Raw genomic sequence first — 16,997 nt, 5'->3', positions numbered from 1 at the left:
TGAGCCGCGGCGCTGGCCGCAATCTCACCTTATTAAACATATTGTAGCATGATTTACCCTACTGAGGCAGACTGAATCCTTCTCCTTGGTTCTAAGCAGCAGCCACAGGTTAATTAAGACCTCACAGGATCAAATGGCTGCAGTGGACAGATATTAACCCAGCGTTGAATAAGAGTTCATGTAAGACAATAGACAGTGATAGGATCTATAGAAACCTTAAAATCCATTTTCATTTATTAAAACCATCATAACCGAACAAAATGTATCTTACGATTCAAGTTTGGCCCACTGCCCAGTTTGTAGTCTCAGAATACAGGGTCAAAAATAGGGTTCATTGTAAGTGCAGATCAGCATGAGTAAGTGTGATACAGTTTTTGCCTAACAGCATAAATTTGTGAGTTGTATGAAGTTACTTTGTTACATGTGTCTGTATTTTATCTTCACCAACATTGAATGTGATACCAGGAATTAAGCCCATGATCTCCAAGGAGAAATAAAATTATGAAGTCCAGCTTGACAGTATCATACCAACCAAGTTTTTAATCAAATTAGGTGTCCATTGGTGGATGAATGGATAAAGAGCATGTGGTATATATACACAATGGAATATTATTCAGCCATAAAATATCATAAAATCCTGACACATGCAGCAAAATGGGAGGTAGGCAAATGCCACTTGATCTCTGTCATGTGTGAAAGTAAAAATAAACAAGATTGCCTTGAACTTAGAATAGTGATTGCTAGAGGCTGGAAAGGGTAGGGTGAGGTGCACTGGAGGGAGGTTGGACAATGGACACCAAAACACAGGCAGACATAGTAATGAGGCTTGCTGTTGCATAGCAGATGGGGCTGGCTGTAGTTCACATCTTCATCATATTCCGTATAAATGACTTCAAGAAAGGACCTGGTAGCCTCTGAACACAAAGGAAAGATAAGGAAAAGGAAAGGCTGGGGGCCTGGTGTGATCAGTATATGATGTGTAAATGTGTTGAAATAGATGTACTGTAATCCATAAAAATGTGTGTTCCATGTTAAACAAAAATATAAAAGGAAACACATAATTTAAAATAGAATTTCTCCTCCAAAAAGAAAATTATATACAACTAAATGCTCAAGTGTACTTTAGTAAAATTTTTACTGTGAAAAACACACAGTTCAACTAAAATTTTCTTATATCTACTCAACTGTCAGAAATGCAAGCACTTTCTACCTAGATATCATTTATATATTTGGGAAACATGTTTCCTCTTTTTTTTTTTTACAAGAAATCCAGTTTCTTTATGAAAAAGAAATATCTATCCTCAACCTTTAAACCTTTACTGTTGCTTCCCACTTACCCCTTGAGTACCTAATGCCCATCTCTTTCTCTCTAATTCCGAGATTATCTTTATTCTCCCAATCTAAACCATTCTGCTCCTCAGATTGGACCTAGTAGCTCTGAGTTACCTACAGGTTCAGTCGGCCACACAGCAGCAATACGCTTTTCATAACATGCCAGCTGCTTCGGGCTTGAAGCCTGCAGGTTCAAGGCTAATCTGTCCCTTCTAACGTGTGTCCAGTGCCCAGGAATATCAGCTTAGCCATATCGTTTTTTTTAGACTTTCACAATCGTATTCACTGTGCTCATTGCTAACAGGTCTGTCTTCAGCTTTCAGATCCCAGATACATTTTGGTTTGGATCGCAAACAAAACCTCTGCAATATTCTCTGATTTCTTAGTCCACAGTAAGCATGTTGAAGTAGGAATTTTATTCTTCATGAACAGCTTATTGTGAGTTTTTTAAAAGAAGTTAAGTTTGTTGTTTTGTTTTGCTCTATTTTATTGGCTTTTTCCTAAAGATGAATAATCAGTGGAGGTGGAATAGAATCCCAAGACCATTTCCATTTTTGCTATTTTTAAGGTCATTTGTAGAAAAAAGCTAATTTTGAGGTAGCGTTAAGACAGGAGGAAAATTTGATTCTTATCTAGTAAACTACCCCAATGCCCAAGGTCCTATAGAGACCATTGTAATGATTAGGACAAATGATATATATTAATATTTAATGAATATATTTTCTCAGGCCAAAAAGGTGTCAATAAATATACACTTTGCTATAATTTTACATAAAATACACTTAACAATGCTTTTAAATAGCTGTCATTTAAATGCTCAAGGGGAAGAAAATATGTGTTTCTGAAATGAAATGTTAAACACATTAATCTCAGTGCTGCCAGGAGAGGGCTAGCTGAGTTCTTAGCATGGCCCACAAGCCCCGGAGGCCTTGCCAATGCTATTCTCTGCACTGTCATCGCCTCTGCAGTTTTCTGTGGCCTTCACAGCTGTTGACATCCTTTGGCTCCAGGAAGAAGTGGTGCAGCTCCCCCACTTGTGAGCTCCGTACCTGCTTCTCCTGCCTGTCATTGTCTAATTCAGTTTCACCCCCACAACTCCACCCACTCCCCCCCAATATTGTTCTTGCTAGATTTCTCCTGAGCTGAAAATAGCTTACGCAGGAGCCTTTCTTAACCTTCAAATTAGATTAAATTCTTGATCCTTAGGCCAGAATATTCTCTTACAGCACCATGAAAAATTCCTCTGTAACATTAGTCCTAGGTGTAATTTAACATTAGAGCTGCAACACGTTGTTTAGTGGCCAGTGCTCCTTTGCACACCCAGCCTCCTGCAACCCAGATTGTAAGTCCCAGATCTTTCCCACCCTTTCCATCTCCACAAACCCTCACAGCACCCTGTGTAACAGACCCAGGTGCTAGAAATACAATGATATTTTGAAATATTTGTGTAAGAATGAAATTTGAAGAGAATGCATATTCTCCATGAACTCTTTGTAATTCCCTTATATGTGCTGCCTTATTGACTAACTGCAGCTTAATCATGGTGTCAAAAGCCATGATTTGATTATAAAATTTAAACAACTAGAGATAATGTCCAGTTCTTCTAAGACAAAAGATCAAAATGGAAGCTTGAGATGGCCTAAAAGGAAAATAGTCACATGTTTTTAATAGGATACCCAAGATATGCCTGCATAAATTATTCCCTCTTTTAATATTTATTTATTTATTTATTTGGGAGCAGGCAGAGACAGGGAGAGAGAAAGAAACTCCCATCAACCATTTCACTCTCCAAATGCCCACAGTGGCTGGAACTGGACCAGGACTGGAGCCAATACCCAGGCATGATATCCAGGTCTCCCATGTGGATGGCAGGAACCTAAACGTGAGCCATCTCCATGGTCTCCCAGAGTCTACATTAGCAGGAAACTGAAGTCAGGAGCTGGAGCAAGAATTGAACCCAGGTAATCTGCTGCAGGACACAGGCACTTTAACTTCTAGGCTAAATGTCCACTCCACTACTTATGTTTTTCCTGTATCAATTCCATTCTCTTCCAGACACTTCACTGCTTACCACCAAATTGTGGTTCTCTCCATAGATTCATAAGGTTGACCTAAAAATCAGTATCAGTTTTTTCCCTTATATTTCCACAAACCTCAGGTTAAAATGCCCTTGTTAAGCTCCCAGATTGACACCTACTTAGGTATATGACCTAGGCAACCATCTAACACTTAAAGCTTCATTTTGTTCGATCTATGAATATGGTATCATAATAATACCTATGCCATGTCTTTCCTGTGAGGATCAAGTGATATAACATTCATAACTGGAAAATATAAAAAGCATGTAATGAATAGACTGCTTTACTTCTTTTACCCAAAAGTATGCTTGATGTATGTTTAATTGATACATTGCCAATGCACACAGATTTGGCCTTTGATATACTGAAGCCACTCATACCTTCCAGAAAAGCCTCTCCCTAACTGGTGATGGGAAACTTGTCTTTCTTCTAGTTGTTCATTCTAGGTTGTCTGAAGCAAAATTTCCTCCATTCTTTCAGTAGAGAGGAGGAATATTTTCAACATTTTTAATGTGACAGGAAACAGGAAAGCACAAACTTAAAGGAACGAAAAGCTGTGTTTTCTACTAACGACGTCAAGCAGTACTGTTGATTTGACTGGTACCTGCACTGTTGATGATTGAACAGTTTGGCTAACGTGCCTATATGTTCAATTTGCATTAATTTCTTTACATCATAGTCAGATTATTTCAAAAGAGCAGCAAAACATCAAGACTTTTCAGAAGAGTTAAAGGGGCTGGTACTATGGCGTTGTGGATAAAACCACTGCCTGCAGTGCTGGCATCCCATATGGGAGCAGGTTGGAGTCCCAGCTGTTCCACTTCTGATCCAGCTCTCTGCTATGGCCTAGTAGTAGTAGTAGTAGTAGATGTAGTAGTAGATGATGATCCTAGTCCTTGGGTTCCTGCACCCACATGGGAAACCCAGATCCTAGCTCCTGGGTCAGATCGGTGCAGCTCTGGCCATTGTGGTCATCTGGGGGAGTGAACTCGCAGATGGAAGACCTCTCTCTGTCTCTCTCTCTCGGATTCTACCTCACTCTAACTCTGCCTTTCAAATAAATAAATAAATCTTTTTTTAAATAAAGAAGTATTAAAGAAAAAATGTAAGTATTAATACTGCTATACCATCTGCTATTCAAAACAAACCTAAAGAACAATGGAATTTAACATTTTCAGAAAAGTAACATTTTAATACGAAAACATTTAAAATTATGTTAAATTGTGCACATAAAGTGGAAATAAGTTAATGGAAGTAAATTGTATGGTTTCTTGTTATAGTGTAGACAACTCACACGTTAGACCTGGTGTTCCTTTTAGGGTCTTCTGGAGGCGTGCAACCAGATGCAAGCTGGATATCTTTTCCAACCAGACAAACTCTACAATGTTGACTTTGACACTGGAGATAAAAGCATACAGTGCGGCCGACATGTTGACATCTTCAAACTGTGGTTAATGTGGAAAGCAAAGGTAAAAATTTGTCATCTTTTCCTCCTACTACTATGTATTGAAATAGAAAGGAAAAAGGTGAAAGTTATGTTAACTTATACATTTGGAAATAAGTAACTAAATGTTTTTAAGTTTTGGGTTGAAAAAGAATAAATGTGACTGATCCATATAATGACTTGCATTATTTATTTCAGATTGTGACATTTTAGATCAAGGACTAATGGAACATATATGAACCTTAAGGGATTCTTATGATCAGAGCCCCTAAAAGTTGTCAGGAGCCTGACGATACACAGTGTGTAAAGTGGGCAATTTGTAAGAATATAGAGAATAATCAAAATGGAGGGTCTAGGGCCAATCTGACATATCCACATATAAATTGATGTGAAAAGAAGGCATCAAATATTTAAGCCTTACTTATTTGGATCCAAGTATAGATAGACCATTCTATTAATTTTAGAGCATTACTAACCTCGAATTATAGCCCCACTATGTCACTAAATCTTGCTCGACAAAACTACTGTTTTTCATTTTTTCTCCCATTTTTGTAACAAGCTTTTCACATAGTAATTGTGCACATTGTGGAATACAGTAAGACATTCCTTTTTTATTATGAAACTTCAAACCATGTAACACTGTAATGATGAAAACTGTCATATTTCTAATTGCAAATTATCAATCTGTTTCCTCAGATCAAAATTCTATCAGAGTTGGGAGGAAATTGTACATCTCCTACCATTATCAGGCACTCTACCACATTTTAGGAATAAAAATATATTAAAGGGGCCAGTACTGTGGCACAGTGTTTTAAAGCCCCTGCCTGCAGCACTGGCTTCCCATATGGGCACCAGTTTGAGTCCTGGCTGCTCCTCTTCCAATCCAGTTCTCTGCTGTGGCTTTGGAAAGCAATAGAACATGGCCCAAGCTCTTGGGCCCCTGCACCCACGTGGGAGACTCAGAGGAAGCTCCTGGCTTTGAATCAGCTCAGCTCTGGCCATTGTGGTCATTTGGAGAGTGCACTAGCGGAATGGAAGACCTCTCTCTCTCTCTCTCTCTGGCTCTACCTCTCTCTGTAACTCTGTCTTTCAAATAAATTAATTAAATCTTATATATATATATATATATTTACACACATACACACACACACACACATATGCATGGATATTGTAGAAACATAAACCTATCTGCACCATTTAAAAACACCTCCCTCCATCTTCACTAATGGGAATTGTTAATGAGTAAAGTTACTTGATGTTAACACACATTCTCAGATGCAAACTTTATACCCTTATTTCTGACCTAACCAGTCGAGGCCAGCAGAGAAAGTCTTTCCAAAGATTAAATGCCACTAGCACGATGTGTTCTGCACTTTCATCCTGGCACTTACGTGCCATGTTTACCTTAAATAATTGGCATGCGTTGAGAAAGCAGCTTCTGTCATTTTCTGCTGGTACTCTATAGAGAAATGGACATTAGGTTCTGTGCAGGTGAAAACTTTGACATGATCTAGCAGAATTTTTAATATGTTACTGGTGCTACTATTTTATTTAAGTCAAATTTTTTGTCAAAATCAACTACTGCAAAACCAGTGAAAACATGAATCCGCTGTGGTTAACCTGATACATAGCCACCATTGTCATGTGGGAAGCAGTACACTGTTACCCAGGATCACATCTAGGAATTTCACTGATAATTTTCATTATTTGAAGATATGCTTTCTGTAAATTCTCTTCATGGAGATTTTTAAATAACCAACTTGGAAATTAGGATAAACTGTTTTAAAAGTCTTTCAAGTCACCCCTTTTCGGCAGGAAGCAGCTAGAGTGATCATCGCCCAGTTCCCCCATGTTACATAAGTTAGTTTCAGTCTTCAGGAGATGGGAATGTGAGGAGTCAGATGGATAATAGGCAGTCAGGGTGGTCCCCTGGTAGAAATTTGGAATAGGGAGATGCCTGCTCCCCCCAAGAGCTTATCTTTAGCAGATCAAACTGTCCTGCTTCCTTAAGAGTCTCAGTCTTTAGCAGTATAAAGTGTCGTGCTTCCTTGGGAATCCCCAACTTATCATGAGGACAGCAAGGGAGTGGTGACTGTATCTGAGCTCACAGTTTATTGCGGAAACAGGTTCCGTATCCCACCCTTCTGGATGATTCTTTGATTTATCATCAGCAAACCAGAGAGGATAAGGGATTGTGAATCAGGTCTTTTGATGGTTTTTGTCCTAGCCTGGTAACAATGCTAATCTGATTGTCAAGTTTTTTTCCCTTCAAAGTTGTACTTAAAAATTAGAATGCCCTGGGGCCTTTTTTTTTTTTTTTTTTTTTTTTGACAGGCAGAGTGGACAGTGAGAGAGAGAGATAGAGAGAAAGGTCTTCCTTTGCCGTTGGTTCACCCTCCAATGGCCGCCATGGCCAACGCACCACACTGATCCAATGGCAGGAGCCAGGTGTTTCTCCTGGTCTCCCATGGGGTGCAGGGCCCAGGGACTTGGGCCATCCTCCACTGCACTCCCTGGCCACAGCAGAGAGCTGGCCTGGAAGAGGGGCAACCGGGACAGAATGCAGTGCCCTGACCAGGACTAGAATCCAGTGTGCCGGCGCCACAGGCGGAGGATTAGCCTAGTGAGCCACAGCGCCGACCTAGGGTTCTTTCCTTTCTTGGAACCCCCACTCCATGCCACTCCAGCTAGAGGTCTTTGATTCTAATACTTTTAATTCTAAAAAAAAAAAGTTTCAAGTTCAAATATTTGCAGCCACACTGTCTGTACCGACCTTTCAGTCACTGAAGATCAGATACCCCTTTGTCTGCTTCTGAACAGGTTTTACTGGGGTAAGTATTTTCATGAACCTCCTCAACTTTCACAGGAGGTTACCAGTCCCCTCATAGCATAGCTCCTGGTCAAATCCTATAGCTTGACTTGGCTTCAGTGAAAGTATACATACCCCTAAAATTTTATCACGAGATTCAACCTGGAACTCACAGATATTTGAGGTTTTTTAAAAATTATGTGTATCATAGACATTGTATAGTATTATATAAATATTTGTATAATAAATATCCATGCATGTATATGATTATCTAAAGGACTATATATTTAATGTAATTCCTTATGAAATAAAGTAGTGGCATTCAAACTTTTTACCAATACTCACAGTAAATATGCATTTTATGTACATATACATACCACAAAACACAATCAAAACAAAATGTTTAGAAAAAACCCTCATAGCACTATAATGTATGAAATTTTTTGATAATTTCTATTCTACCCAATCTCACCAGAGAAAAATATCAGATTGTAATCCATTTAATTGGTTCTATTGCCCACTAATGGGCTATGGCTTATAGTTCAAAAGATACTGTTATGTAAGTTCAGCCTGGATTAAATCCATCCATCAAAGAATTATTACCTGAACCACTTTGTTTGACCTTTTATGAAATGATACTATGGATGAATTTTTAATTTCTATATTTATTTCAGTAAATATGAGATTTCTAGATTAAAAATCAATGATTTCCTTACAAAATATTATATCACTGGTTTTCAACGCCACCCCATTTCCCCCTTGGGGCATCACCATGACAGCGTGTCATCCTACAGGGACAAAGGGACTAACCACCATACAAAAGGACAAGAACCTCAAAACTATGCCACGCTGATGTCACCAAGGGAAGGCAGCTGAATGCAGACACAGAATGGTCATTTTTTCACGTGGGATTCTTATATAACAAATTCAATAACGTGCATAGAACAGTAAGCCATAGTGCCTACTGCATGGTGGAATTAACAAATAAAATAATGTGTGTAAAGCACTAAACCGTAGTGGAGTTAACAATATTTTCTTCTCAATTATATTTTAAAAACGTACAGGTAACAGTGTGCAATTTTACCTTATACAACCTGTTTTGTGATTTATATACATTGTGGGATTTTTAAGCCTGGCTAAGAAGCAAGTGCATTATCGATAGAAGAAGATAGTTCCAAAAGTTCATGGAAAATGTATATTATGAAATAACTATGTATGGATTTCAAAAAATTTTGTCATAAAAGTAAACTTTTTTTAATTCCTTTTTTCCATGAACTTTTTGTGATACCTACAAACTATACAGGCAAGCATACCAGGCATACTTTGTAATATTTATCTAATTCTTCAAACCATTGTAAATTGTGTTTAAAATTCTGGTTTTAGATGATGGAAAACTCATGTAAAAATATTGAGCAAATATTTGTAGATCTTAGCAGTCCAGGGTTAGAGTGCTCAAGTAGCTTTACTCCAATTCTACACACCATAGACAGTAAAAGCAAGTGGAGAAAACAGAAAAAGTTTTTTGTGGTATTTGTGACCATACATAATATTTACTATTGTAGGATAATAATTAACCATATGTTACTTATTTAAATAATTATATTAAAGAAAATATACTACATCTCAGAAACTAATCAATGTAATTTAAAGAAACTTACTTGAATTGATCCTTTGATTTATTTTAAAATTAAAGAAACTTACTTGAATTGATCCTTTGATTTATTTTAAAATTATAGGGAACCTGTGGCTTTGAGGAACAGATCAACAGATACATGGAACTTGCAAAATATTTCTATAAGGTTTTAAAGGAAAAAGACAATTTTCAGCTTGTTTTTGATGCAGAGGTAAGGGTTCTTGAGTGTTCCTTCTAGTATCTACTTACCTCATACCTATCAACTATCATAAGCATTTAATTTTGCTTATGTTCAAATCAGTCAGCTTATAAAACCAATTTTTATCTTTTTTATTATTTATTTGAAAGACAGAGTTACAGAGTTCTGTTTGCTAGTTCAGTCCTCAAATGGCCACAATGGACGGAGCTGAACCAATCCAAAGTCAGGAGCCAGGAGCTTCTTCTGGGTCTCCCACATGGTGCAAGAGCCCAAGGACTTGGGCCATCTTCTACTGCTTTTCCAGGCCATAGCAGAGAGTTGGATCGGAAGAGGAGCAGCCAAGACTCGAACCAGCTCCCATATGGGATACTGGAGCTTCAGGCCAGGGCTTTAACCCACTGCACCACAGCACAGGCCCCATTTTTTATCTAAATTCCATGTCTTAGAAGCCAGGGACCTAGAATTCTTAAATTGATAATTATATTCAGTTTTTAAAATTTTTAAATAACTAAAATTGTTCTATTTTAAATGTTTTTCTGATTTCTCTATCACTTCACAAGTAATTTAGCTGTTACTAGCTTTTTGGTTTTTGGTTTTTTTGCATGTCAGAGTATGCAGTTGGATTTCTGGTTGGTGGATGACATATAAGAAGTTATGGCTTAAATTATTTAGTAATCTTCGGTAAATCTTTATTGAAGCAGAAAGTAGATATTAATGGAAAATTGTATCTATCATCCTGTTCAAGGCCCAGTCATCCCTCCACTGCATTACATCATTCTACAAAGAATAGTTTTGGGAAACAAATACAACCCATAGCTGTTGCTCTAGTGAAGCAATGTTACCTCCTGGGTTTCTGGAACATTCTGTGTACTAACGTTTTCAGTTGTACTCCCTCGAATCCATTTCCATCTCTCAACACATGATCTTTCTCAAACACACAGTTGGCTCTGTCTCTCCTTATTTCTTTAAAATAAGCATTGATCATGGGAACGATAAATGGTTTTGGTTTAAGTAACTAATAGACCTCAGTATGGGGAAGATGGTGTACATAGATGTGAAAACCATCAAGGACTGTGCTAGGAGAGGTTGTTGAAGAAAGCCACAGCCACAGCCAGGCTGGGCACTCTATGAGGAAAGCGCCTATTTCTTCATAAAATGATTTATTATTTATTTGGGGGCGGGGGAGGAGAGAGAGAGAGAGAATATGAATCTTCCATCACCTGGTTCATTCCCCAAATAGGCAGGTCTGGGTCAGGTTGAAGAGAGGTGCCTGGAATTCATCTGGGTCTCTCACATGGATAGGAGGGGCCCAGGTACCTGGGCCATTTTCTGCTGCCTTATCAGATGAATCATCAGGGAGCGGGGGCAGAAGTAGAGTGGCTGAGACACAAACCAGCAGTCTGCTATGGGATTCTGACATTGCAAGTGATGGCTTAACCCACTGGGCCATGACACCAGCTCCTATTTCTTATATCTCTTTACTCAGTTCCTGGCATGCTTTAAGATCTACATTAAAAGCTATTTTTAAATATGTTAAAAATCACAGAGCCACTGCCTCTCATGCCAGTATTCCCTTTGGATGCTGGTTCTAGTCCCTAATCCTCCACTTCTGGTCTAGCTCCCTGCTAATGCACCTGGAAGGACAGAAGAAAATGACCCAAGTGCCTAGGGCCCTCCACCCTTGTGAGATACCTGGATGGAGCTCCAGGCTTCTGGCTTTTATCTGGACCAGCCTCAACCACTGTGGTCATTTGGGGAGTGAAGGAGCGGATAGAGGATCTCCCTCTGTGTAACTTGCCTTTCAAAAAAAATAAAAAATAAATCTTCAAAAACATTAAAAATTAAATGCATTAGAATATTTCAGAAATAAGTTACTACAAGTTAAGTGAAGTGGGCTTTATTATATTTGTAATATTTTATCTTTGTTTTAGCCTGAGTTTACCAATGTCTGCTTCTGGTATTTACCACCAAGACTTAAATATATTACAAAAGGTTTGGAAAGAGAGCAAGAACTCCACAAAGTAAGTGTTTTTATTTGTTTGGTTGCTTTATTTTAATTTTAATATTGACTTTTTAAATAATGTTTCTGTGCAGTTTGGTGGGTTAGTGAGTGGTATGCCTGTGGTCTCAACCCTTTGGCTTAATAGTATCATGAGGTGACAGAAATCCCTATTCATCATTCACACTGCAAACTAATCCAGTCTTCATTTATATATCCAAAAATACTTGAGAGCCTATTATGCACTAAGCTGACTTTCCTACCCTTTGGTTAATCTATTTATTAACGAATATTTGCTGAGTGTTCCAACAAGAATTAGGGGTATTAAAAGAGTAAGACAAAGCCTTAGTCCTAAACTAGTTATAAGGCTTGATAGGAAAAAAAGACAAGAATGTATGTAGCTACAATTCCAAAGAGCAGTGGGAGAGATATTTAGAGACTGTTTTCACATTTGAAATGTGGATCAAAAAGTCATCTGAGCAAGAATCTGAAAGATAAATAGTTACAGATGCGCTAACAATACTGAAAAATTCAAATTAATGTCATAACAATGAGAATATTCCACCATTACCTTAAATACACACATTAAATACTACACATTATGCACCCATGTGTTTGTAGTGTTTGCCTACTGTAAGTGTGCACTGTATGTATTCACTTTATAATATCAGCACCACTGTTTGAATTATGCTAAGATTACAACCATTCATTTTAGGTAATTTGAAATGCTCCAGGAAAAGTTGAACATGAGTTATCTGATAATACTGTTAAAGAGCATCACATTTTTTTAAATTATCAGTAAATTTCATTAAAATTATTAATTGTAAGAGAAAACAGAGATTTGTAGTTGTTAGCTTATAGCAGTACTCTAAGTAAATATTTTATGGTTTGATAAAGGTATTAAGTGAAGCACTTAATTTTTTTTTTTCTAAACATGTAAATGTGATCTTCTACTAGGGGAATAACCAGTAGTTGAGAGATAGTGAGAGGGACGTTCGTAATGACTGAGCAAGCTGATTCCTTGAGGGACACACAGACATGGAACCACAGTGTGCCTGATTGTAGTCCTGCACATGCCCCTGCACGGAGGCCTGGGGAGACCACAAAGCAATTTTTTTAATAATACTATAGACAGTGAATAATCTCTGCTACAGCATTATTATTTAATTAGTTAAAATAATATATCTAGGTGGCGCCATGGCTCACTAGGCTAATCCTCCACCTGCGGTGCCGGCACCCCAAGTTCTAGTCCTGGATGGGGCGCCGGTTCTGTCCCGGTTGCTGCTCTTCCAGCTCTCTGCTGTGTCCCGGGAGGGCAGTGGAGGATGGCCCAAGTCCTCGGGCCCTGCACCCACATGGGAGACCAGGAGGAAGCACCTGGCTCCTGGCTTTGGATTGCCGCAGCTCCGGCTGTAGCAGCCATTTGGGGGGTGAATCAATGGAAGGAAGACCTTTCTCTCTGTCTCTCTCTCTCACTGTCCACTCTGCCTGTCAAAATATATATGTATATTATATATTAATTTTTATTTGGTGTCCTTCTAGATATATATGTATGAGATATAAGATATGTCTATCATATATATATATATATATATATATAGAAGGACACCAAATAAAAATTCTCTGTTAATAGAAAGATACACATACAAGCATACAGGAGGGATCCTCAAAAAGCTCATGGAAAATGCTTATAAAGAAACTACACCTGGATTTCAGAACATTTTGCACCAGAATGACCATATCAGTTAATCCCATTTCCCCATGAAATTCTGAATTGCTGCTGCTGTGTGTGTGTGTGTGTGTGTGTGTGTGTGTTGCTGCTGCACTGCCCTTGGACAGACTTAGACAAAAATTCCAAACATTACCTGCCTTTCCTTAATGCCTTCCAGCACACTTGTAATATTTTATGAGTTTGGTATTTGTGAATCATGGTGTAATGAGACCTGCACTGTGAATATAGAACACTCTATTTTTTTTCCTATGCTAAACTACTTAAAAATTATTCCTGACAGTTTTAAATTGCCTGTAATTTACCTGGAGCTAACAATAGTTCTGCACTTACGTATCCATCTTGAAAGTAAATGAGTATTGACTTGTAAAATTTCCTTTTAATAATATTTGCATTTACACACAGATAGCCCCAAAGATTAAAGCGCGGATGACAGAGGAAGGCACTGCCATGATAAGCTACCAGCCATGTGGAGATAAAGTGAATTTTTTCCGGATGATCTTTTCTAACCCCGCCACGAGACAAACAGATGTTGACTATCTTATTGATGAAATGGAAAGGATTGGGAAGGACTTATGATACTTCAGTGTGAAGCTGAACAACTTTCCATAATCTATTTCTAAAGATAAGAGGAAAGGAGCTCTCAAAGTGATCTTTTCTCATTTAGAACTTTTAATTATCTTGTTGATGTCATTTAAGATAAAAGGAGATCCAGTTATATATATAATGTATATATGTGTTAGTATATTTGATATTTTCATTCACTGAAAAGATTTGAGCATCTGTTAAATGACATGGACTTAGGGTGGTACATCCTTCTATAAGAAAGGCCGAGGAATCCTTCCCTAATAAGGACAAAAGTTGAACTGTGGCGGTTGCAGCAGCTCAGTCACGCATAGACCTAAGTGAGTAGACCCCTGGCCACATCATTTGCGCCATCGTTTATGGCAGTGCTCCGTCTCTGACCACATTACAATCACACAGGCACTTTTCACGTTTTGAGACAATTAGGATGTGTACAGTGCTCTTTTCTTTGCATATGTTCTGTATTATGGAGCAGAGGTGGAGGGAAGAAATGGCAGAGGCTGACATATCTGCATTTTGATCTTTGTGTTTTATTTACAAGTGACTCTAGCTTGCACCTATTTTCTGCTTCAACTTTTTTTCTCTGTACCACCATTCTCATGCCCCTAATGATACAGCAGTGACATCCTTTTATAATTCTACACAAATATGTTAGCTGTGCTTCAGAGACGGAAATTGTGTATCTTCTTATTGATGATGTAGTTGGCATTTCTCTGTCCATGTTTTCAGGAAATGAGAGCTAGCACAAGTTCAATATTTAGTGTGGGCTCAGCTTGCTGAGCCTCTTAACATGCAAGATCACATTTAATTCTCTATTAATTATATTATTTAAATGATTTATTCTCCACTTTATGAATAAGAAGATCAAGGCCGAAAGAGCTTAAATAATGTTTCTAACATGATGCTACTGATAGGCAATAAACCCCAAGTCTGCAGTGAGCCAGGTTTCTTTTCAAATATGGATAACAAGACTGCCAGATAGCTTGCTGAAGTTCACATGCACTACCTACTAGATGAGCTGTTTGTCAAATTGTTTGACTTGAGTAGATCTCATTTCTCTGCTTGTAAAGTAGGAATAATAGGATGCCTCTCACAAGGGAGATTGTCAGGACAATCAGGTTAACTATTCTATAAAATTTTAATCACTTTGCATGCATTTGCTTCTCATATTTAAATATTACTGCATTCAATAGGGTGATGGACTAAAAAACATGTACTTAAGTTAAAATAAAATTGCATACCAAGGCTTTGTCTTTGTAAGTCATTCAAGGTACATGCAGATATTGCCACAGTTCGTCGTCACAGGGGACCACGTGCCCTTTGTTCTCCCAGCCATACTGAATGTTCAAATTACACGTTTGAGAATGTGTGTATTTTGTTTAAAAAGCATGTAGACTGAAATAGAAAATCTTTTCAATTATTCTCTGACAAATAAGACATTTCCTGTCTAAAGTTTTTCTCAAAGAAAATGCGTAATTGACTGTTCTGCAGACGTTGGTAACCTGCCCCTCTGTGAAATAAGGGAATACCAGTTGAATTATCTAAGTGCAGGTCTCCCTTAATAAGGGCTACTGTTCTAGACAGAGAGCTTGTTTTAGACATGGTCTGCTTGGCCAGACTTGTTAACACAATCAGTTTCTTCCTTAGGCATTAAGTATGATCACCTCATTACATAACAGTTATCAAACATGGAGTAAGCATTTCCTTACCAAAATTACACCTCAATAGGATGGCACCATGGCTCACTAGGATTCTAGTCCCGGTTGGGGCACCGGATTCTGTCCCAGTTGCTAATCTTCCAATCCAGCTCTCTGCTGTGGCCCAGAAGGGCAACGGAGGATGGTGCAAGTCCTTGGGCCCTGCACCCACATAGGAGACCAGGATAAGCACCTGGCCCCTGGCTTCCAATCCACCCAGCGCACTGGCAGTAGCAGCCATTTGGGGGGTAAACCAATGGAAGGAAGACCTTTCTTTCTGTCTCTCTCACTGTCTAACTCTGCCTGTCAATAAATAAATAAATAAATAAAAATTACACCTCAATTATCATTTTCATTAATAAAACTCCTAAATAAGAATGTGTTAAAGCGATAGCACTATTTCAATAGAATATCCGTATTATGCTCATTACATACCCTGCTTAAAACCATGTTCTTCCAATATCAATGCCACGAATAAGGAAGTGTAGTTTCTAGAAATCTACAGTCCATCCAATGTATTCGTTAGTGTTCTGTTCACAATAAAGAATTTAATAAGAATTGCTGTTTATATTATTTTGTATATTTTTAATTATTTGGGCACTTATTTTGCATGCTGCTGAACACTTCCTGCATTTAAATTAAAGACAGGATAATCTTCATTAACAAATGTTATCCTCTCCCAACTTGATCCTCTATTTTTTTTTTTTCAGATTTCACGGTCAGTCAAAATTATTTTAGCCTTAGAACATTTAACCATTGTTTGCACAATATGGTCTCTTGACCAAGGATTGATTACATGCAATAATGTACATTTGTCTTCTACATCTTACAGAAATTCTATTTTTTAAAGCTCATTTTGAGATTTGATTGTTTTTTTTTTCTGCCAGGCAGAGTTAGACAGTGAGAGAGAGAGACAGAGAGTTATAGACAGTGAGGACAGTGAGAGAGAGACAGAGAGAAACGTCTTCCTTCCATTGGTTCACTCCCCTAATGGCTGCCACAGCCAGCACTGTGCTGATCCGAAGCCAGGAGCCAGGTGCTTCCTCCTGGTCTCCCCTGTGGGTGAGGGCCCAAGCACTTGAGCCATCCTCCGCTGCCCTCCCAGGCCACAGCAGAGAGCTGGACTGGAAGAGGAGCAACCAGGACCAGTACCTGGTGCCCCAACCGGGACTAGAACCTGGGATGCTGGCGCCACAGGCGGAGGATTAGCCAAGTGAGCCACGGCGCTGGCCCCGAGATTTGATTATTCTTTATAGCACTTATCTATATTCTTGAGAAACAGTGTTTTTTCTTCTTGCTGCTTATTGAATACTTTATTTAGTAGATGGTTAAGCTTGTGATTATAACGAAAATTAAAAGCATGTCATTGTAAAAATTAAAAGACAAACAAAAGGAGGGAGGGTGGGCATAAGGCAGGAAGGGAGGGTACGGTGGGAAGGATCATTATGCTCTTAAAACTGTATATATGAAATACATGAAATTTGTTCCCTTT

General features: G+C 38.4%; 1 protein-coding gene across 1 annotated transcript in view; it reads left to right on the top strand.

Moving 5' to 3' along the window:
• Nucleotides 1-15,633, top strand: part of LOC100355864 (glutamate decarboxylase 1-like) — a 101,392-nt gene extending 85,759 nt beyond the window's left edge. The window contains exons 11-14 of the mRNA XM_051851875.2: nt 4,730-4,879; nt 9,400-9,507; nt 11,427-11,516; nt 13,629-15,633. Coding sequence (XP_051707835.1) covers nt 4,730-4,879; nt 9,400-9,507; nt 11,427-11,516; nt 13,629-13,802 — 522 coding nt within the window. The 3' untranslated portion in view covers nt 13,803-15,633. The remainder of the gene's footprint in view (nt 1-4,729; nt 4,880-9,399; nt 9,508-11,426; nt 11,517-13,628) is intronic.
• Nucleotides 15,634-16,997: the final 1,364 nt, after the last annotated feature.

The sequence above is a fragment of the Oryctolagus cuniculus genome, chromosome 10, assembly GCF_051225735.1.
Source record: "Oryctolagus cuniculus isolate XC-2025 breed Fujian yellow rabbit chromosome 10, ASM5122573v1, whole genome shotgun sequence".
Taxonomy (NCBI): domain Eukaryota; kingdom Metazoa; phylum Chordata; class Mammalia; order Lagomorpha; family Leporidae; genus Oryctolagus; species Oryctolagus cuniculus.
Note: the sequence above shows the minus strand (reverse complement) of the source record. Positions and strands in the feature narration are given on the sequence as shown.